Source organism: Leptosomus discolor, chromosome 7, assembly GCF_034619465.1.
Source record: "Leptosomus discolor isolate bLepDis1 chromosome 7, bLepDis1.hap2, whole genome shotgun sequence".
Lineage (NCBI taxonomy): Eukaryota > Metazoa > Chordata > Aves > Leptosomiformes > Leptosomidae > Leptosomus > Leptosomus discolor.
Genome location: NC_141397.1, coordinates 46,470,109 through 46,492,957, shown reverse-complemented (window position 1 = coordinate 46,492,957; position 22,849 = coordinate 46,470,109). Strand labels below are relative to the sequence as shown.

Genomic DNA, 22,849 nt, shown 5'->3' with positions numbered 1-22,849 from the left:
TCTTAAATACCACTGGAAAATATAATCTTACTGAAGCTTTAAAGTGTACTATCCTTCAGTGCAAGCATCAGCTTCTGGCCTGGGGGATCAGCAACAGCAGATTCCATGCTATAGACAGAATAATTGAATACAATTTTTGGTTTTAATACTCTGCCCACTGCGATCAGCACGTTGTCAGGGTTAAAGGACATCAGAAGATTCTAGTGTCTGAGATGTTAAGACATGCTTGCTGTGGCTCACGTGGCTGAACTTTTGCTGTCGTCTTCTGTTATGAGATGAATGAGTTACAGAAGTACCGCAGACAGAGGATGTCCTGCCTAACATCTCATTCTTGTTTCCAGACCTTGCTTGCATGTACAAGTTGTTTAGCCGTGTGCCAAATGGTCTGAAGACAATGTGCGAGTGCATGAGCTCATACCTGAGAGAGCAAGGCAAAGCACTAGTTTCTGAAGAGGGGGAAGGAAAGAATCCAGTTGACTACATTCAGGTAGTTAAATATTTAACTTTCTTTTCTTCCAGCTTTGCCACATTCCCTAGAGAAGCAGTTAAGTACATGATTGATAAGATAAACCTTAATATCGGTTCAAAAGGTATTATTAATAAGCTACGTTTATAATTTTAAAATGTGCATTTGCTGCATTTTCAGTCATATTTAGAACTCTCCTTTTACCCAAGTTGCTTGAAAAGTACATGCTCAGGTTTTGTGCTTTTGGTAGCTGCTTTTAGTAAACAACATATTCAGGCTAATTATTTAACTGTTGGGAACTTTTTGATTATCCTAAATGATACTTGCCTCCAGAGTTGTGCATATGCTGGCAAATAGCTTTATAGTGTCTGTTTTGTTTAATTTTATATCGTGTTAGCTGTTAATGTTTATTGAGACAAAAATCACATGACAGTATGTCATGTCAAGATTAACTGTGACTGAGAGGTGAATGTGTTACAAATCCTAACAATTTTGGTCTCCCTGAGAAACAGAACACTTATGCATGTTAAAAGACCTAAGTGTTCTTTCTTATTCTCCATCTCTGTAAGAAGTGATGTGTACCATTAATTTATCAAGATCACAAAATATACTTCAGGAGTGTTTGTCATCTTTTGTCTCCCATTGTCTCTAAGAAGATGTTTTTTAAATTTGCACATAAAATCTTTAGAGTTCATAGAACTTAAAGGAAATGTTTTTATAGTCAGAAGATGTTTTATACTTCATGTGAAAATGTGTATTCATTAGATGTTAAGTTTGGGGTTTTTTAAATGTATAGTTGAAAGTCCTTGTGTCTGGTCTTTGTGAGAAACAGTTAATACTGTATGTCTGTTATCTCTGCTGTTTTGTTTGAAATCAGTAACTTTGCTAGTACTGGTTACTATTAGAAGAAGCCATTTGAGTATAAAAATGTTTGATTGTTTCAGCACTGCCAGAAAATTAATCCAAACTTCTTACTAAGCTTGGACAAGAATCACCTCTCCAAGGACTGCTAAAAAGAAATTTATTAGGTTTAATGATTAATGGCTGTTAATGTTTTTTGTGGTGGGAAAAAAAAAAAGAGAAAATAATGTGAAAAATAAGAGTCTGGTTTACTTTGAAGTAATTTCATTCCTTTTAAATCCTGATGGACCTAAAGGACTCTCATAAATTTAACTGAGAGTTAAAAACTTAATTATAAAGATGCTATCAATGTCTCCTGCTACAAAGGCAAATAGCGTAATGAAGCTGAAGACTACCTACAGCCATACTGCCTGTTCTTCGGCAGACCTCATCCTCTCAGCCCATTAGTATGTACCTACCCATCTCATGAAGATGTCCTAGGGAAGGGATTGATACATGATTACCATTAAACCCCCAAACAAATTTTGTCTTCCACTTCCATTGAGACAATGGAAGAAGAGAAAAATACTTGTGAATTAAGAAACCACCTCGTTCCTCTCATCTCGGCCTTGTTCATTTGAATCTTTCAAGGATTTAAATAGCAGTAAGAGGACAGACAAGGAAGCTGCATTACACAATCAAGAAAAAACTTCATCATAGTCCAGCACTGCTTCTGCAACATGACATCACCAAACTCTGAGCGTAATTGGTGAGATGGTTGCAAAAGCATTGCCAGGGGATTAGATTTAAAACTTTTTGTAATAATTTGAAGGGATGTTGCAATGCTTTTGTAATTTAAGGTACTAACAGTTTCTCCTGTTTGACACCAGGTTGTTCAGATGGTGTACTCCTGGAGAGGAGACATGAACTAACTCTGGTAAACAGAGAGATAGTGGGATTTACTTTGAATTTAAAATTTCTAATACGCATTAATTAGCCTGTCTAAAGACCATTCCTTTAAGTGAGATGGTGAGTTCCTAAGAAACATTATTACTTCTTTGAGTAATTCTTGAATGGCTTCTTTAAGTAACCACATATAAATAATCTCTTAAGAAACAGAGGACTTTTAAGATCGTTTAAGCTGAGCAGTTTTTGTGGGCAGTTGTTATCCATGATAAATTTAACTCTCAAGTGAAATTTTCTCCCCACCCCCAAACACTGTCTTAGTTGTGTCTAAACCCTGTGCGTAGCATATACATACTTAGCAAGGTGTTCAGGTGATTTTTAAGATGGTTCTCCCTTCTGCATTCAGTTGTTTTAACTCTGGGTGAAGATGGTGCAAACTTTAAAAATGATGTTAAGAATGTGATGATTTAGCTCAGAGGACACGGTTCAGTTGAGGCCAATCAACTTTGCACTGTGATAACTTGAGAGCTATTGCTTGTATCTAACTTTCTTATGTTCACAGTGACTCTTAAAGATTGTTAAGAAAAGTGCAACTAAATAATGCAGAACGTGTCCCTGGATTGAAATTAGAGGGGAGAAAAAACTAACAAGATTAGGCCTGTTGCAGTGTGTTCTCTGCTCAAACTTGTTCAGTAGCTGTGATCACTGTAGAGTGATACAGTTACTGGGTGCTTAGCCTCATCTTTCCCCTGTCCTGTATTTATGGTAGCGACTTTGTCAATGTTACTTGAAACAGAAAAGGCTTAACAAGTACAACAAATAACCTCCTTTAAGTTGTGGATTTAAAAATACAGTAAATCAGCCTGTTTAACAAGGGTTATTAAAAAACTTTCTTAATCTTTGAGTAGCCTGTTACAGCAAACTGCACCAGTATTTGATACCAATAGTTCAGCCAGTTTATCTGAAAATTGCTTCTATAAGAGATTTATGGCAGCTATAGATACCTAAAAATGCAGATGAAATTTCAGATACTTTCTAACAACGCCGACCATAGCTTTGCAGAATCTGTGACTGTAGATGTGGTCTTATCTATGACTTCATCTATTATTACTGTTTTACAGCTTATAACTTCAAATCAGTGAAACTGGTTTTGCCTTTTTTTTTTTTTTTGGAAGGGTTTACTGGATTTAAAGAGTAGGTTTGACCGCTTTCTTCAAGAATCTTTCAATAATGATCGACTCTTCAAACAGACTATTGCGGGTGACTTTGAGTACTTCCTCAACCTCAACTCTAGGTCTCCAGAGTACCTCTCATTATTTATTGATGATAAGCTGAAAAAGGGAGTCAAGGGAGTAAGTATAAATTAAATTAAAAGATCATGTTCTTTGCTATGTAAACTTGGATAAAACTAAACTAAGCTACTTTTCTAAGAATTATTTTTGTATTAAGATAAATGGCCATACTGCCGTAAAAAAAGGTGTATGTAACATATCGGAGCTCATCACACTAAACTTCTAGTAATACAAGGCCCAAGGAGATCACAAGATGTTGCGTGGCTTATCCCCCATCTCTGAAGCAGTATACCTGGATTACTTCTGGCAGATACCACCTCCAAAAAACCCTAGGTTGTAGTAGGTTCTGCAGCTCCCTTTGCAACCTTAAATATCGTTTGCTTAAATATATTTATAGTGTATGGCAGTTACTCTCAATATCTGGTCATTTCTTTTGAAAATTAACTCGCTTGGGTAGGGGAAACCGTTTGTCTTTGCTTCTTTTTCCTGTTTTTACGTATCGGAGGACTATTACTGTATCTGTCTCTTCTAGTTTAACTGTTTCCTTCAGTCTCACCTCATAGCTTCTTTCATGAAATTTTTTGAGGTACAGCACCCAGAACTGGGCAGGATGGTTCAACTGAGGCTTCAGTGGCTCTGAATAAAGCTGAATATTATTGCATGCATCTTAATGCTTTGGGAGTCAAGTAGTAAATTCTATTTATTTATAAAATAAGTAATCATTCTATTTAATGTGGTGCTAAACAGGCTTTGCAAAATTAGTCTTAACATGTAAAAGTTTTCGTTCCAAGCTAACTTTCCGTAGTCCTAATACTGGTTTCCATCTGTGTTGTTGGGGTTTTTTTAAATACTTAAAAACTTACCAGGAACTTTTGCTATATTTATCTAGGCATTCTATCCATCCATTATCTCCCTTCTTCACAATTGCTTTTCCTTAAATTTTAGATCTGTTTGTTTCTCCACTCGATTGTGTTTGTACGTTATTCTTTTGGCTCTATTGTTCACATGTTGGACCAGTTTTGTTGGCTTCTTTATAGGCTACTGCTAGACCATATGCTTGCTGTGAATTTAAGTCTTTAGGTTGTATAAGACACTTGTGCTAGAAGGTTAAAACCAGGAAATTATTTCTTCTACAGCTAACGGAGCAAGAAGTAGAAACTATATTGGATAAGGCAATGGTTTTATTTAGGTTTATGCAAGAGAAAGATGTTTTTGAACGCTATTACAAGCAGCACTTGGCAAGAAGACTTCTCACAAACAAGAGTGTTTCAGATGACTCTGAGAAAAATATGATCTCTAAATTAAAGGTAAGACTGTATCTGCATATTTTTACTTCATTTTTTTTATAAATACGGTTTCTTCTGTTTTTACATAAGGGATATAGAGATAACATACGTCTTGATTGCTGTTAAATACAGATTTGAATTTAAAGCCCCCAACAGAAAATAGGAAAGGCTTTTCTGAATAATTGTGTCAAAATAAAAGGAAGTAAGTACTGGAAGGCATCTGTCATGAGAGAGCAGTCTAGAAAACAGAACCAATTTTTCTTTTCAAAATGTCAGACTTTCCAAGTAAGAGAACAAGTTCTGTTATCTAATGACTAGATTTGAAGACAAGGCTGTTTTATCCTGGATTTTCTGTTATTCCCAGTAGAATTTTTTTTTATTGGATGCATTGTTATTTTTTTTGTTGCCTTTATCTGCAGATGGGTGATAATGCTCAATTCATGTTTGATTAAGTGGTTTGAGATAGATGGGGGGGCGGGGGGGGGGGGGGTAATCTTCCTATCAGTGTCTGGAAACACATTTTCCTTAATTGCTTCAATTTACTGATTCAATGGTCCAAAAGATGGAGAAGAAAGTATAAAGTCTAAAGGTGAATGAACAGTCATGAAGCAAGTTCTAATGCAGCTCCTTCCTAAGTGGCATGATAAATGGCTAGGGAACTTCCGATACAGAGTGATTTAATCCTAAAATGAAACTTTACTGATCCTCATTTTTGACCTTTGTGTGAGCAAAGCCTGTTTGCATCAGATTTCTCCAAATTACCGGTATTAATTCCTTTGCATTACCTCTCTACCTCTTTTAGCCTGGTGATTTAGAAAGCACAAGGGATACATTTGCAAGATGATTCAGTGGACCGGAACTGTGCTGTTTTCTTACAGATTTGCACAGTCATTAGGATGCTGAAGCTAACATGCTTGCCTTTACCATATATGTCAAAGTATGCGTTGGAAATATGCATAAAGACCTGTATGTGCAACTGAAACGTATGTGTTTGTGCACACATGTCTATGTATGTGTACGTCCCCGATTCTCAGAAGGTTTAGTAATCTCGCTTGGCAATCTGCAGTAAGCCTTTAAAATGACACACTCTTAGGACAACAGTGGTTCTTTTCTGGTATAAATAAAGTTTGTTTCTCTTTACAGTATCATGCTAAAAAGCAGATGAAAGTGTATGCCTTGGTCTGATTGTTTTTTTAAGATGAGATGGGAAGCTAAAAAGGAATCAAAAATACAGTAATGGAGAAAAGAGAAGGAAAGCCAGTTTTGATAGGTGTAGGGTTAGATCCCTGTGTGAAATACGAAACTTTTCTAAGTTCTGAAGGTAATACAAATGGGAATCCAAGAACCAAATGTACAGAAATATCATTTTTGAGGTTTATAAACTAACTCCTAGCCTTGCAGTTCACATATCGTAAGCTCTGTTTTCATGGTGCTGGCATAACAAGTTACTTTGTGTATTTTTAGACTGAGTGTGGATGTCAGTTCACGTCTAAACTGGAAGGAATGTTCAGGGACATGAGCATCTCAAACACAACGATGGATGAGTTCAGGCAACATCTTCAGGCGACTGGGGTAAGAACATGGGGGTCTGTGTGCTTGTCCTTTTACTTCAGTGCAAACTTTAGACCTTTATCAAGGCTTGTGGTTTTGTTAGCATACATTATATTTCTTTTATTGTGTTTCTTACCTTATGAGCTTTGTTAGTATTTCCCGAAATACAAATGTCAGTTCGAAGCTTGATCCCCAGCTGAGCAGTGCCAGTTTCATTCCATCAAGTCCTATTTCAGCTTCTGTTGTACCCGCACCCTTCTGAACGGGCCCTGCAGCAGCTACCCCGCTGCGTGCCCGCTGAGCGCCTCTTCCCGCTGCCGGCCGGCAGGGGGCGGGCGGCCGCCGCCTTCCCTGCCCCGCCCCCAGCCTGCCCCGCCCCCAGCCTGCCCCGCCCCCAGCCTGCCCCGCCCCCAGCCTGCCCCGCCCCGCCCACGCACCCGGGGGGCTCAACGCGCTCATGTGCGTTTCCAAAACGCCGTGTCACCAGCAAAGTCTGTCCTTTCTCATTCTTTAAAGGTCGCCTTCGTTGCGACCCATGTCTTATGGGAACAGCAGAAAAATACTGCATGCTGCAGGTCTTTGAAAAACAGACCATCTCATGTTTAACTTCCCTGACGCAGTTAACGCTTTTACTAAAAGCAGAACTGCTGTTTTATTCACGTTGCCAGATATGGACTTAATTGTTCAATCAAGAATTGCTAGACCTTGTTGTAAAAGGGGATCTCTGGAATATTGCATAATGGAGAGATCACTTCTATTTTGAGATACCATTTTGCTGCTCTAAACACTTTTTTCTTCTGTACTGATACTCAGTAGTGCTTAATATATATCATAAACAGCCGAGTAGTTCCCTGTCTGCAGTTAAGTCTGTAAATCAAGCACGTTTCAACCAGTTTCAGAAATCTGAATGCCAGGACTATGCTCATGGAGATACTCTGTCCGATGTCCACGATGGTGCAAGGTGATATGAAATCTTTGCTGTCTTGAAGTAGTCGGCCGAAATCTTCCTCATCAGTGTACTGTGAATCATCACGAGTAAAAAAACGGGGTGTTCTCAAAGTGGTTTCAGAAAATATTGTAGAGGATATGGATATAAAGGTGTTTGTGGACAGGCAGCTTTACTGTTGTTCTTTTTCTTTAGAGGATAATCATGTTTTCCTTCTAGAATGCTTGAAATTCTAATTTCAAGAACAATTTGTTAGAACTTTCACATTTTTTAGGTAGCATGTGCGACTTGTACGTGGAGGGGTGGGTATGTGTTAGATTCATGTACTTCATGTGACAATTTTACATTAAGTGAGTTAATAAATGATGTCTCACTCTTCTTTTTAGCCATGTGCAGCTAATAAGATGAATTTTAATTGTTAACAGATATTTTTCTAGGCCTTATTTGAAATGTCATCTTTTTCTTAGCAAGGAACCAGCAGTTCACCTGATGGTTGCCTCTTGTCAGCCTAATCACGGCCTTTTAATGACATTTCTGAAGTACTTACTTATGGTGGAAGTGTGTATATTTCTATTGGTGTCAATAATATCTGAGAAATACAAACAGGAAGATTTTTTGGGTTTTATGTTACTGTTAACTTGCTCGTGATACTGTGTTTTGTATGTCCGTTCTACTCCTTTTTAAACAATTTGTGTACCTTGAATATGTACGGTGCCTCCTAGAGGAGTTTGGCATCTGCTCTTCTCTAAAATAATCCTATCTGCAAAGTTTCCTGTGGGGTCCTGTATCCTGAGATACAGGTAGTGCCAAGGACTGCATAGACAATTGGTTTGCTATCAGTAAGTGGAAAGCCCAGCACTACCAAGCTAATAGATTGCGAGTGATTTTTGACAACTGTGATCCTGAAACTTCAGTTTGTTTGAGTTACATAAAGATTAGATCACTTCAAGGCCTTTTTCTGTTAGTTTATAGAATTTTTATGCTAAAAAGACCTTTCAAGTCACAGACTGCTCCGTGTTCTGTATAATGTATGATGTGAGGCATTCTAAATTAATGCTGTGTTCTGGTCTGGCTAAGACCAAAGAAAATCAGGAAACAGTTGCCATCTCGACTGAGGTGTTTCAGTTCCAGATAAAGGTATTTTATATATCTTTCTGTTTGCATTGATGACCTTTCCATCTGTTTTGGCTGGAGGGAGAAAACTGTTGAAGCTTGCTTTTTTTTTTTTTAAGGATCAACTAGTTTTCTTTGTCTAAATGGCTGTTTGAATTTGTATTATGAGCCTCATGACATTGGTGATACGAAATTAGAGGCATGTCAGTAATGTTGGCTACAGAACAGCATTTCTAGGGGTCTTCACATGCTTTTGCAAGTTTTTGCTCTTAAACCTTAACGAAATTCAGTCAAAGGGATTTCTGTCACTGTAGCCTGTCACTGGTCTGTCTAGATTTTTCAGAGCTTTTCTAGGCACAAGTTTGTTGATGCAAACAGGCATTCAACACGCACAATACAAAAAGTCTTCCATAGTGCTTGGAAATGCTACTGTGATATTTAGTAGTGGAAGTTTCTGAGTTCATGTAACAGTTTTTGTATTTTAGAAGGTCAGTGTCCTCTATTTCTATGTAGTAGGTTTATACTTAGCTGGATATAGTATGCTTTGGTTTTTCGTGTCTATAATGTGTGCTCTTTGAAGGTATTAGTTACACCTCCTAGAGCTGAAAGTAGCCAGTTTTAAGTTTAATAATACTCAACTTAGTTGAGATACCTAGTAAGGATTATGCCTCACTGGTAGTCAGATCTTTATCACCTCCTACCAGAACTACTTTATAGATCAGCACTTCAGGTTAGAATGTTTCCTAAATGGTGCTGAATTTTGATGGCAGTGGCTGTCTTTACACACACAACCTAGCCACTTTCCCTAAAGTGAGTCACTGTTTACATTACAGTCCAGAGGTAAATTGCAGGAAAAGCTCCGGATGTCTTAACATTAGATATTCAGTGTTTACTCTCTGCTTCCAGAGAATAAATTTATAAACAGTTGTTTTGAAACGGATATGTTTAGCAACCTGACTTTACTGTATGTCATCAAAAACCTGTCAAGAAAAAATTGTTATGTGTGTTATGAGTCCCATTTATGGTCACAGAGATTTCATTCTTGGTTAAGAATTTATTTTGTTAAATTCTGTGGGCTTTTGAATGCCAGAGGGGAAAAACGTAAAGGGTTTTTGCTGTGCCTAGGTGGTACATCACTACTCCAGTAGTGATGAATAGATTTATCTGGCTTTGTAAAAATAACATTTATAGATCTGTCTTTTTTTTTTCTTAGTCTGTAAAAATACTATATATTCTACACTGATGAGAAAAATGGTGAAATGTGATCCTGTTCTAAACTAGCGGATGTCTTCTTCCTTAGGTCTCATTAGGTGGTGTTGATCTTACAGTGCGGGTCCTCACAACAGGTTACTGGCCTACTCAGTCAGCCACACCAAAGTGCAACATCCCTCCAGCTCCCAGACATGCTTTTGAAATATTTAGAAGGTATGTATTAAAACAGATTTTTAGGTAGAAGTTTTAAGAAACTTTCTCAACTTAACTTCCAGATATGTTTTACCATTATAGTTAAGACATGTTAGCATACTACTCCTCAGTTCATGCCAAGATTAGAGAAGCAATAGTCACATTATGAGGCCTGAGATTTTGGGAGCTTTTAAATAGAATTCTAACAAGAGTTAATGTTTTGAAAAAGCAAGTGTTAGAAATTTCTGAAGAGTGTCCTTAATGGCTATGAAAAGTCTGTGTAATCATTTAAAGCAATTTCCTCTTAGATACAAAATGTGAACTATGTATTAAGTGTTTTATTCAATTGTATTACAGATTTTATTTAGCCAAACATAGTGGGCGGCAGCTGACACTCCAGCACCATATGGGTTCTGCAGATCTCAATGCCACTTTCTATGGGCCTGTTAAAAAGGTAAAAGTATCAAGATTATGAAAATACTGTATCTTTTTTTTTTAAGTAAGCAAACACACATTTGTAATAACTTCACAATTTGGCAAAATAAAAGCTTGCCCATTGGTAGTATGAGAATAGAATGCGTTCCATTGGCTTTATAGTCTGATTCTTCCTTTGTAGCGTTTTGTTTTGATTTTCCCCCACCCCTAAATCTATGTGAATGCATTACTCAGTGTCATCTCTTTGTTACCTTGTAGAAAAGTAGTAATTTTGGTATTGGAGGGACCTCAATGGTTCGAGTGGGGTTTTTTTTGACTCTGAATCAGTCAAATGTGAAATGAAACTCGTTTCTCTTTAGAGTAATTTTTTTAATGTGAAAGTGTTCAGTCAAGTTTAGCCTGCTTCTCATGCAGAGTGCTAGCAATGTAGACAACTTTTTTTTTTTTTTTCAAACATGAGAATCTTTAGTAGAGTTTATAGAAGTACAATGCTTAATGTTTGTGTATACAGGAAAACAATTTGCTAGTGATTTAGTCCTGTTCTAAAATGCTAAGCTAGAGGTAGTAATGGCATGATGCTTGGGAACATAGATGACAATGCAAAATTAAAAGACTAACGTGCATTTGTGAGGATACTAAAGTTGTATTACTATAGGATGAATATTTTAAAGATAAGAGTAAGAAAACTAGAGGATGGGCAAGTAATGGAACAGGGGCCAGAGAGGTGGTGGAGTCTCCATCCTTGGAGATGCTCAGTAATTGAGTGGACCCATCCCTGAGCATCCTGCTGTAGGTGACCTGGCTTTGAGTGGTGGCAGGACTGTGGGACCCACAGAGGTGCCTCCAGCCTCAGTCCCCCTGTGATTCTAGGACATCTGTTGGAGAGATACTGTGTTTATGCCACCAGGCGTATGCTATTCTACTGCTTGTGTAGGCTGATCTCCTAGGTAATTATTTCATCATACAATTTTCATCTTACCCAGGTAAAATATTTTGCTGTGGAGAATAATCTAATAGTAGTTTTATAATTCTAAAACAGGAAGATGGCTCAGAGGTTGGCGTAGGAGGTGCCCAGGTAACTGGCTCAAATACACGGAAGCACATATTGCAAGTCTCCACTTTCCAGATGACGATATTAATGCTCTTTAACAACAGAGAAAAATACACATTTGAGGTAAGCATTGTGGTTTTCTCCCCTGATTTTAAATAACTGTTTTAGGCACTTTCTTGTCCTCTCCAACAGAGCTTTGAAGATCAGGTGCCTCTCATTCTATTTGAGTGTGGATCAGGCCAGTAAATACAGGAAGCAGATCATTAGCAATGCACTTGGGAAGCAATCCCAGGGGAGGAAATTATTTGGGAACAAAAGTTTTCAGAAATGAAGAGTTGGGAGTGGTTATTCCTAGTCCATAAAGCTAGAGAAAAGATGAAGTTGGAATGCAGCTGGTGGCTCCATTTGCTCATTTTGTCTTTGAGAAACTGGATTTAGAGGCCAGAGTGGAGAATAGTTTGTATCCTGGCTTCTTAAACACTGAAGTGCTTAAATTGGCAGGCTGGAGGGAGCTGTAGGATGAATCAAAGAACTTCATCCCTCCTCTGAGCTGGTGAGCCAGAAAGGACAATGAAGAAGGTCCAGATAGATTCTTAACAAGGAGACTTAGAGGGGCATTGCTGGGAAAGGTTGAAGTGGTCAGCTGATAGACGATGATGAAGAAGCCTTTGGGAGTGGAGGAGGTTCCTGTGCTATGAGATTTGAGCCTTGAATTGTTAATGTCAATTAATAGTTTAAGTTTAGATGTTATCTTCTGTTTGAGAGAGCATTGGCAGCCTCGAAAAGCAGTATGGGTGCAGTTTGAAACAGTGTGGACTTCCAGGTTTTCTCACGTACTTGTGGCTGTGCTATGCATAGTAATCATTTGCCTTTGGATTTTGTTTTCAGCTTATTTGGCGTACTTCTAGCCTGTTAATAAAGAAATTTTTTAGGTGGTCTAAGTTGAGATTAAGGAAGGCAGGGTTTGATAAGAGACTCTTAATAAACTACTCATAGTTCAAAAAAAGGTTATTTTAGAGCACCAAAAGTCCTGTGTGTTGTGAAATCTATTGCAGGAGCATTACAGCTTTGAGTACTTCCTCTGCAGAATAATTTAGTCTGGGGGAAGGGGGGCCTTAATGGCTCACTTTTTCTTGAAGTTGGTGTTGAAATTGGTCTGGTGGCTACCTTATTCTACAAAATTGTAGACTTTGAGTAGTAGAGCCTCACGCATATATGAATAAATAATACTTGGTAGAGCAGTGAAAAGTACAATTTTTAATACATGCCCTAAATTATACTTTATTTTGCTGAGACCAGATGATAGAGAAATAGGTCCATGTGCTTTTAGGTTGTGTATGTTTTGTTTGTTTCTGGTTTGGGAGTTCTTAAACTCTTACTTTGTCCCACTGTAACTAAAACATGAAGAAGGCATATTTGTTTTGTTTGGTTTCTTTGGTGAAGTATGTGGGAGTTGTCTTTAACTCCAGCCAGGAAAGCTTATGAAAACTTTAGTAGAATGAATTTTATCTTTGTTCATTGATTATTGAATACCATGATTAATTGCTGAGTGCTGGGCAACTGTTATTTCTCTGTCATATCAAATTAGTGCTTTAACTGCAACATAGCATGAGAGATAACTTGTGGTGTGTGCTTGCGTAAGCATAAAACTGTCTGATATACAAGTGTTTCTGCAGATTCCCAGCTGAACAGATTAATTTGAAGTTGCCTTCACAGTTGAACAGACTTTGCTGTTTTGTTTTGCATTCAGTGAGATTATCAGTTGCAAACTTGACAAGATCCTCACAATAATCCTAATAGCCATTAAGCCGTGCGATTGAGAGAAAAATGGGGTAATGATGATGCAAAAATTACACATAAGATGCTCTGGAAACTTAAAGGATAACTGCATAGCAAAATTCCTTCACAAAAAATGTATTAAGTTATTGTATTCCTCTTCAGCAATGTTTCATTTATATATGCAAAAGAACTGGTGGCCACATGGGTCTGGGTTAATGCTACTTGAGTCTATGAGGAAGGATGTTCATGCAAGCCTTCAGAGAATTCAGTTTCTTCTAATCAAGTTTCATCTGATGACCTATTTTGTTGGTAGTTTACAGTACACCTCTGTATTTTAAAAGGTGAAATGCGCAATTTTTTAATGATGACATCAAAAATAAGGGGAAAATTTATGATTCTTTGGGTTTAACAAACAAGAAATACAAATGCGACTGTATGAGAAGTAAAGTTGTTGAATAATTCCACAGAAATGAGAAATTAGAACTTAAAACTGGTTTACCTGTTTTCTCTTTTGCTGACCTCTGCTTTGGAATGTATACAAGTTGAAGTCTGTAAATAAGAATATTTTTTTTGTCACTTCAACAAAATGACATGATGTTTTTCCTTCTAATTTCCTTCTGCACATTTTCCTTCTAATAAAGTTTTTTCCTTGTATAAAATTGGACAGAGGCAGTTCCATACCTAGAATCACCTCTTTTGTAGTCTCCAGACAGAGGTCACCTGGTAATATTTTTTAGAACTAAGATAGTGTGATTGCTACTGCTCTTGTGCACAACTCTAGTATGGTCTTTAAAATAAGGCATTTTTGGAGATAAGGAAAAAACATATGTTTTCCACTGTGTTTTCCACTGTTCCATCAAAGGTCTATACAAAAATGTTTAGAAAAATTATATGCTACAGACTGAAGGAAAAAGAGCACAGGAACATCTGTTATCCCCATCCATTTACATTCATAGCTACACTTTTTTAATCCAGCTTTTGCCGCTTTCTGAGGCAGCATATTGCAGTGCAGTTCTTTCTGTGGTTCTTCTTTTCATGATAGCTTACAAATTTTGAAACCTGAATGGTTTGCATGCGTTAGTGGCTGAATTGGAATGCTACACAGTGAAGTAAAGTCAACACAGAAATACACAGTGGTTAATATAAGGATGCTTAGCATCAAAAAACCCAATTCCGTTTTAGCTCTTCGTTTCACTTCCGTGAAAAGCAGAGTGTGTGTGTTTCCTTGTAGAAGTGATTTTGTTTTGAAAGAATTAATTTTAGATGTTGATTAAAAATCAAAGTTTGGGAGCCTGCATGTCACAGGCCTTACATCATTAATAAGCTGGATTGGTTTTTAGGCTCGAGGCTTTACATTTACATAAGTCCTAAAATCTAGGTGTCACCCTCCTTTGGTTTGTTAAATTCATGCTGATCAATCCATTTCAGTAAGACTTCTTGTTTGTGACCGTGTAAAGCATTATAGTGGTTTGGGGATTTTTTTTTTTTTAATACTAGTTTGTGCTGGATCCGGAAGAAATGCATTAAGGTGACAATTGTGTTTTAAATAAAGCAACAGAGAAAGAAATAGTAACTTTCTGTGAGCTGCTTGGAAAGAGGCATTTTGATACTAGCAAACAGTTAAACTACATGGATACATGTCACTTAAAGTACTCTGAATATGTCTGAATGCATCATGCTAAGAATACTTTTACGTTTAAGAACGCATTATTATTTCTCAATCATCCAGAAGCAGTAGTTATCAAAAATTCTGAATCTTTTTGATTTTAGACTTACCTCATTCAAATGAATTTGAACTCTTGTCAAAAACACAATTTCACGTGAAGTTTTCATTGTACATGTAATGTTTGGTCTATAGTTGAAAAGTAACGTATACTCTGTATATTTTGTCTGAGCCTTGACATCACAGAGACCTGGTGGTGAGATGTGCTGTAATTAGTGACAGAGTCCAAGTAGAGACTTTTTTATGGCATGTTGTCAGTGGTGGATGACCACTGCATTTTTTTTCTGGATTGGTTTGTAAAAAATTTGAGTACGGTCAAGAAGTAACATCATTTAGTAGACTTAGATGTACTCTGAGGTTTGATTTTTCTGGTTGCTGTTTGAAGAACTTCTAACAAGTTCTTTACAGATCTTAGCATTTTGGTCACTGGGAGGTGTAACTGCTGCTTTTAGCCTGAGGGTCATCAGTTTGACTTGTGAGCATTAGGCATTTATGCGGACAGTGAAAGAGCTTGTTATTGCTCGTGGAACCTGAGATGGGGAAGCTGGGAAGGTGATGGCTCTTGTGAAGAGTTACATGTCTGTGAGGTTTATTTTTTCTGTTTGGTAGTTTAATCTTTAACTGCTAGAGGTCCCTCAAGAGTCTGAATGGGAATGTGAAATCAGGAATGTCTGAAGTTTCCTCAAACTAGAAAAAGGAAGTAAGTAGAGATAAGGCTAAAATGAACTTGTAATGAAAGGGAGCTCAGCAAACAAGTTATATTTTGAGGAAGCAGTAGCAGCTGGCCTACTCCTAGAGAATGTTAAGACACCATTCTGCATCCAGTATAATTTGCTTACTAACTCGTGATTGCTGGTGACTTAGCTAACATGTGGCTCTCAGCTGAACTCTTACGAATACTGGCAGAGGTGCAAGAAGTTATGTAAACATTTTTACAAACATTCTTCTTCAAAGTTCATACAATAGCTTCGCAATGATGGGGTGGTTTTTTGTATTTCACCTGGAAAAGTCCTAGCCAAGGCCATCTGTAAATTAATTATTTCAGGTTATTCAGAAAGGAGGTGTAGTTAATCTAGAGTATCTCACTGTTATGGTGAAACTAGACTTGTTTCCTTCCATGTGTGAAGATCTTACTTTCAACAGTGCTGCTGAATGCAAAAGCGTTTACGCAGTTCTTAGTCAAGAGTGCTCGGGAACATCATGGGTGTTTTCTATCGCTGAGTTACTTAGAAGGTTTGGTTTCACTTGGTCTAGCAAATGTTAAAGACCATGAACAAATCTTTTCAGCCTTCTCAAAAGGTATAGTGAAATGAAACAGCTGGTTATTCATTCGTCTGTTTTCAGTTCATGGTGACTGTTTACTTGGACAGAATTCACTGTGCATTGACCCAGGTGGATCACTTTGTGTAGTACATATTAAGACTTTGCTACTGAATTAATTCTAACCTTTCAAGCCTCACAGCTGTCATAGTAGCAGTATTTTGCACGCTTGAAGGTGGACATTATAAGCAATCAGTGCTGCTGTTTGTGAAACACGATACTTCTGCCATAGCCATAAACTAATGAAGACATTTTTCTTTAGGAAATTCAACAAGAAACTGATATCCCTGAAAGAGAACTGGTTAGAGCCCTACAGTCCCTTGCATGTGGTAAACCGACACAACGTGTTCTTACAAAAGAGCCTAAATCAAAAGAAATAGAAAATGGTCATATATTTACAGTGAATGATCAGTTCACATCTAAACTACACAGAGTCAAGATTCAGACGGGTAAGTGAGCTTTATATTCTACTGTCTTGCAGTCCCAAAACTGCCTTAAAATTTCAAATTATCTTTTACAGGATTGATAGCCATACAAGTTAAAGGAAGAGTAATCTATTTTTTTGATGATTGATTGCATCAAAACAAAAATTTAAATACTGACAAAAGTGTGGAAGTCATAGTTAGGCCTTTCACTTTAGAAAATTTGTAATTATCTCTTAAAAGTAAATGTTGACGGAGAAATAAAATTCAAATTAAAGAGTAAAATTAAAAATATGCTACTGATTGATTCAGAAGTAGGAAAACTGCCTCATAAGTTGCTGTACTGCTGTGAAATTGAGTGATGTTTTTATCCTGTGGTACAACAGCCATTTCCAAGTGCCAGGTAACTACAGTGCTTTTAGGCAATTTGTGTTCAACAATACTGCTTCATTAGTTCATCAAAGTGCTAGTTTGTGTTATGCCTAAGTAATGTTGATACCTTTTGTCCAGAAAGCTCTCTGGAAATAAATTCTGGGTTGTAGCATTGCTGTGGATACACTTCATAGAGTGGTTTGGAAGATGAGTTCTTAGTTTTAGTACATCTAAAAATATTTTCTGACTTTGCAGATCTCAGTACATAAAATATACAGCATCACTGGCAAGGTTTTAAGTGCAACATTGGTGATTCACATGCTTTGTTGCACGTAATGTAACTTGTTGGGCTTCTGTGCAGCACACTGTGTCCAGGGACGTAAGCCTGTAAAACCCAGTAGTACCTGCCTACATGACGTTGCACTTGTCCCTCTGCATAAGTGACAGCAAGACTGTCTTCATGTGCATGCAGAGTGCTGGGGTGTCAATACACTTGCCATGTCTGGAGAATTTTTGTGGTGATGTCCAGGTGAGCAGAAGCACAGCAGCCAAATGAGGATGTTGAGAACCCTCTGATCAGGGCCCAAGGCACTTCCCTGCCGTAACTCAAGTAAATTCTGTGACAACTGTTCGAGCTTTAGTGGTGTTCTGCTTTTTCATTTCCACTTCACAAATGTCTGAACAGGGAATACGATTTGAGGTTTACGGTGATTTTAAACCAAGCTTGATGCTTGTGGTTTTATGCTTCTGTCTTACACAGAAGACTTGTTAGGTGTATCTCATCAAAACTGATAAATACTTGGGGCTTTTGAGCAAAGAAGGGCAGGGGGAAAGTGGTATAGCGCTATGGGAGGAGGGCTTGGTTATAATGATACTTGGGTGAAAGGGTGAGAAAGGCTAGAATTAAGGGCAGAAATAAAGCATAAATAAAGAGGAGAACAGAAGGCAAAGAATATAGAGATGGAGGGCATTAAGTTGGACTCTTTCTTCTGATGGATGAACTTCTAAAGTATTGAATTGGTTTGTGAAGTAATTTTTCAATCTTTTTTCTATTTTAATAGATTATTTGCTATGTTGAAGAGAAAACTATTTAATGGGACTGTGGGGTTTGGTGATGCCTGTAAGCAGATTTGAGTACTGTTCAAACTTTAACGTAGCAGTAATTAAATAACAGATTGTTACCTTGTCTGTTGCTATCAAAATATGCCAGAAGGTGTTAATATGTTCTTGTGGCTGCTTTTTACAAAAAAAAAAAAAATTAAGTTTAAGAATGTTAAAACTCAGGAAAATAGAAGTTTATGTCTAGATGAAATAAATAATGAAGGTAACACACAATGGAATTAATTTTGCTAACATACTTTACATTCTCTTTCTTTCCTTTAAGTTGCTGCCAAACAAGGAGAATCTGATCCAGAAAGGAAAGAAACAAGGCAGAAAGTAGATGATGACAGAAAACATGAGATAGAAGCTGCTATAGTTCGGATAATGAAATCTAGAAAGAAGATGCAACACAATGTGCTAGTAGCAGAGGTATACTTGTACACAGTTGTGATATGGGCTTGGGAATTCTTTTTGCTTTTCATGTTAATTCATGAAGGATACAGAGCTCTCTGATTCTCAGGTTGTGACCATGCCACTGTAGAGTACTTTGAATCATACCCAAAAATGAGCAAGCATCTGATGGGGGGCGAGGCGGGGGGGGAACTGTCAGAAGTTTGCAGACTGCTGGCTTCATGGTTGTAGCCAGCCCTGTCTAAATATATTTTTCTGATTAAGAATCCCAACTGACCAAAATAATGATCTTACTTGCCATGTGATTTATATTACTATTTTTGATCTTATGTTTTAGGTAACTCAGCAGCTGAAGGCCCGATTCTTACCAAGTCCAGTTGTTATTAAAAAACGTATTGAAGGACTTATTGAGAGAGAATATTTGGCACGAACACCTGAGGATCGCAAAGTATATACTTACGTAGCATAAAATGCGTTCGGAAAATTTGATTTGTTCTTGGACTATACTCTTCGCATGAACTGGGAAGTTCTTTTAAATCATTAATATTAAGACGACCATCTCTTCTATTAAATTACAATACATGTTCTAGACCATTCAGATCAAGCCTTTTACTCCTTTTGAGAGTTTTCGACATCAATTGATTGAGCTTCAGGCTTTTCAACGTTATCCCTGTAGAGATCATCCTTACAATTCTTTGGGAAAATGTGAATGTGCCGCGTTTGTTTTCAATACTGTATGAAAACAGAAAAATAAAAACAAATTTAGAAAATACAGCTCATTTAAAAAAATAAAATTGTTGGAATTTCATTTCCCCAGATCTTCAGTGTTGATGTAAATGTGTTTTTGTAGTGTTGCTTAGCACTTCACACGTTGTATAAGTTGGGTTTAAAAGAAACCACAACTGATAAGGCAAAATTCCCAGTTATATTGCTCTGCTTCAAATGTTTCTTTAACTAGCCTTGTTTAATTTAAATATTTGGTAATTTTTCGAAGACCCAAGAAGACAACTTGAGCATGTTTCACTCTTCCAGCCACACTCACTGTTCCAACAACATGAATCAGGAGCTTCTGGGGGCTCAGAAAAGACCGTAATAATTTTGTCTTTCCCTTCTGTAATTTGAGTTCTTCTAAATTAAACTCTATATTGATTAGGTTTGTGCTGGTTTCTTTATAGGAAGAAGGAAAGATTTTAGTGTGTATAAACTGTATAATAATTTTTGCTGTTGTACTCACTGCTGATGGTGGATTGTACAGGGCGATGTTTTTATTTGACTAAATGTAGACAAAATAAATTTAAAATAAATGGATTTAGTGTACACAAGCAACTAATTCAAGTGTGTTAGAGTACAGGGTTGACAATCTTTTGGAACTAAATACTGTCCCCTGGGGAAACGTACTGGGATTATATTTTGTTAATAAACATCATAGATGGATCTGTAGCCCCAGGGCTTCCCATCGTAAGTGCATATTTCAGGAGATTAAAGTGAAGCCTGCGTGCGCTATTTGATTTTTAAACACGCAATAAAAAATTGTTACGGTAATGAAATTTTTAGTTCTTACCCTGGAACTTGTTTCTTGTCAGTGTGCTGCAAAAATAGATTAAAAATTGCAGTTTAGTGGCATCATTATTCTCATAGAAGTTTTTTGAAGTGTGCATTGTATGGCAGACTTTTTATTAAACAGTATTGCTGGCATTGCAATGCACATATTATGCAGTTTCTCTGCCAAAGCTATTTGTCTGTTTTAATTCAAAACAATATTTTTTTTTCTTGGTTCACATTACTTTCATCCATAGATATTAAAAAATATAGTTGCAGTGGACTTCCCAATATGTAGAGCTGGAGTTGAAACAAGAGTAAAAACTTGGTTGAGGAGCACTGAGATACTGCCAGAGCCTTTCTTGATTAGCTGTGTTAAACAAATACATGGTGGTGGCGTAGTGTAGCAATGCAACTGGAGAGTATTTTTCATAATGCGTCCCCAGTTTCACCCCTCTCCAGCCTGTTAAGATACAAATCCTGGCTCTTGTTCAATAGTAGGATATTTCTTCTAAAGAGGGGGACTGGAATGGGGGTGATACTTTAGCTTGACTATTCTGAAGCTTTTCTTTAAGAAGCTTTACGTAAGTTTACTGCACACTCCCAACTCAGCCACGCACACCTATTGCTTTTAAGTCATCAGAGGGGAGGTGACCAGGGGGCTTTCCTGTCGTTGTTCGTCAAGAATTTAGCCCCAAAATAAAACAGCTAGGCCATCAGCCATTCTGAAAGTGTATTTGCTGATGGTTATTAAAACACCTGTGTGTCTCTGCACAGCATATGCAAAACTTCAACAGAAATGTAATCCTTGCTTAGCTATGGAGCGATACTAAATACAGGTTGGATGAGATCTGGGTTTTGTTTTGTGTCTTAAGTCATCAGAAGTATCTTCCTCAAAATATAACTTGCATGTATCACTATGAAGACTTTCTTTTATGCATATCTTATTCTTTAGTAGCGTGAATATTGTGATAATTGCATGTTAATGCTTTCCCATGTGCTTTTTGGGAAGAAATGAGCTCATGTCATTTTTCCCTGTGAAGCTTATAGAGAGATTAATGTTGCTGTCCATGACAGGAGGACCTCGTCCTTAGCATTGCGATGGTACTTTTGCTGTGCATCAGCCAAAGTTCTCTACCTCTGGTGGCTTTTGGAAGTGCTGAGCCTGAACATTACATGAACAACTGTATAATGATGTGTTTAAGGGTGGGGTTTTTTGCAAGCTGTGTGGGGAAGAGTGTTTGCTAAAAGAATTAACAGGTGGTGATGGCTACCTTCAGTTACAAATACCAAGGGTATAGCTTCTATTTAAAATTTAATAGAATTTTGAAGTCACTAATTATTGAGGAAGGGACTTTTGCTGAAGTCACCTTTTGGAAATGCGCCCTTTACCATTGGACAGGGAGATCATGATGCTGAGGATTTAAAGATGGAGAATGTGAAAACTAGTCAGAGAGAACAAGACAGCACTAGGACTCTGCTTAAGGTGAGTTTAGGCATGAGCCTTTATGCTGTTTGTGTGCATTAGTGAGTTTCTTTTACAGTCCATGGTAGAATCCTGCTATGGGTTATCTGGTTTCATTTTTGCTTCCTTTCTTAATTCTGACTTAAAACTTATTTGTAACTTTGTTAAAATTTCATCAGTAGGATTGTAGTTAACTTGTATGAGGGTAGTTAGTGTTTGCTTTCTTTACATTAAGGTGCAGTTAAATGCAGTAACGATATAATAAACATGGAGTTTAATTCTTTAGAATTTTTAAAATTAAAGGTGGGTTTTGAGTTTTTTAGCTATTTGAAGATACACCAGCATGTACTTTCCTTGTAGACGAGTTTATTCTGAAGGGTCAAGAGTGCACTTCATTTATCGTCATAACAAATAAGATTATCCTATGTATCCCTCATTTAATTCTTGCTCTTTACAGTATTAGCTGCCTTTACAGCTTTGATTTGCTGGTTTTGTCTCCTAGAATTAATCGGTACAATTTCCCTATTTGCTAGAGAACGAATGAATGTTACGCATGTCTCTGTAAAGTGGACTGAGTCTTGGATGCTAAACTCCTCCTGAATTAAATGTCTCTCCTCGCCCCCTTCCCTCAAGACAAACTTTGCCCTGTCAGCCCTAAAGCCTTCAATGTAGTACTGTCAGTACTTGTTACCTTTGCTCATGAAGAATTGGCAGCTGCTGTAAGATTTACTTTTCTGGACCTATAAAAACAGAAGCATTGCACTAAATATTCTGGATGGCTGAAGTATTTTCATTCACATGTGTTATGATCAAGCTGTACAGTACTTGATAGGTGGTGCATGCATGTGGGTATATATATGTGTGTATATATGGTAATAGAGCCTGTCGTGGTGCATGGTGTAAGGGATAAGCTTGCACAGAGATGTGGTCCCTATTTTGTCAAAAGTAGCAAAACCTGGAACTACCTGTGGCCTCTAGTTTTATGTCCAAAACTGTCCAGAACCATTGTAGCTCAGTGGAAAATTCTTAACTCTGCTTTGTTGATCACGGTGGTTAGAGGCAAGGTGGGCTCTGATCGTTAGCTCCCGGTTCCTCAGAGTCCCTGTGGCTCAGAGCAAGGATTTGACAGCCTAGAACTAGGCTACAGCGGTGTGTAGAGCTGGTAAGAGGCATCATCTTGTTAGTGTCCGTACTGAAATCCAATTTCTGTTAATACTCGTTTTGATATATTGGGTAGTAAATGAAATAACCAATGTGCTCCAGTCTGAGGCATGAGTTTAATGACTTTTCTGTCTTCTGGAATGTCGTGTGAAAAATTTGTAACATGCAGAGCTTTATAGATATCCAGCTGAAAGCTGGATAAAAGAACAGGAGAACAATTCACCTAACTTTCCTTCAGTATGTAGGGAAGTGTTTCATAGTGTGCC

General features: G+C 37.5%; 1 protein-coding gene across 2 annotated transcripts in view; it reads left to right on the top strand.

Moving 5' to 3' along the window:
* Positions 1 to 19,226, top strand: part of CUL3 (cullin 3) — a 63,033-nt gene extending 43,807 nt beyond the window's left edge. For both annotated transcript variants that reach the window (XM_086467772.1, XM_086467771.1), the window contains 10 exons: positions 342 to 487; positions 3,388 to 3,564; positions 4,641 to 4,811; positions 6,255 to 6,362; positions 9,701 to 9,825; positions 10,162 to 10,258; positions 11,279 to 11,413; positions 16,375 to 16,561; positions 18,291 to 18,436; positions 18,756 to 19,226. In XM_086467772.1, coding sequence (XP_086323898.1) covers positions 342 to 487; positions 3,388 to 3,564; positions 4,641 to 4,811; positions 6,255 to 6,362; positions 9,701 to 9,825; positions 10,162 to 10,258; positions 11,279 to 11,413; positions 16,375 to 16,561; positions 18,291 to 18,436; positions 18,756 to 18,887 — 1,424 coding nt within the window. In that variant the 3' untranslated portion in view covers positions 18,888 to 19,226. The remainder of the gene's footprint in view (positions 1 to 341; positions 488 to 3,387; positions 3,565 to 4,640; positions 4,812 to 6,254; positions 6,363 to 9,700; positions 9,826 to 10,161; positions 10,259 to 11,278; positions 11,414 to 16,374; positions 16,562 to 18,290; positions 18,437 to 18,755) is intronic.
* The last annotated feature ends 3,623 nt before the right edge of the window (positions 19,227 to 22,849 follow it).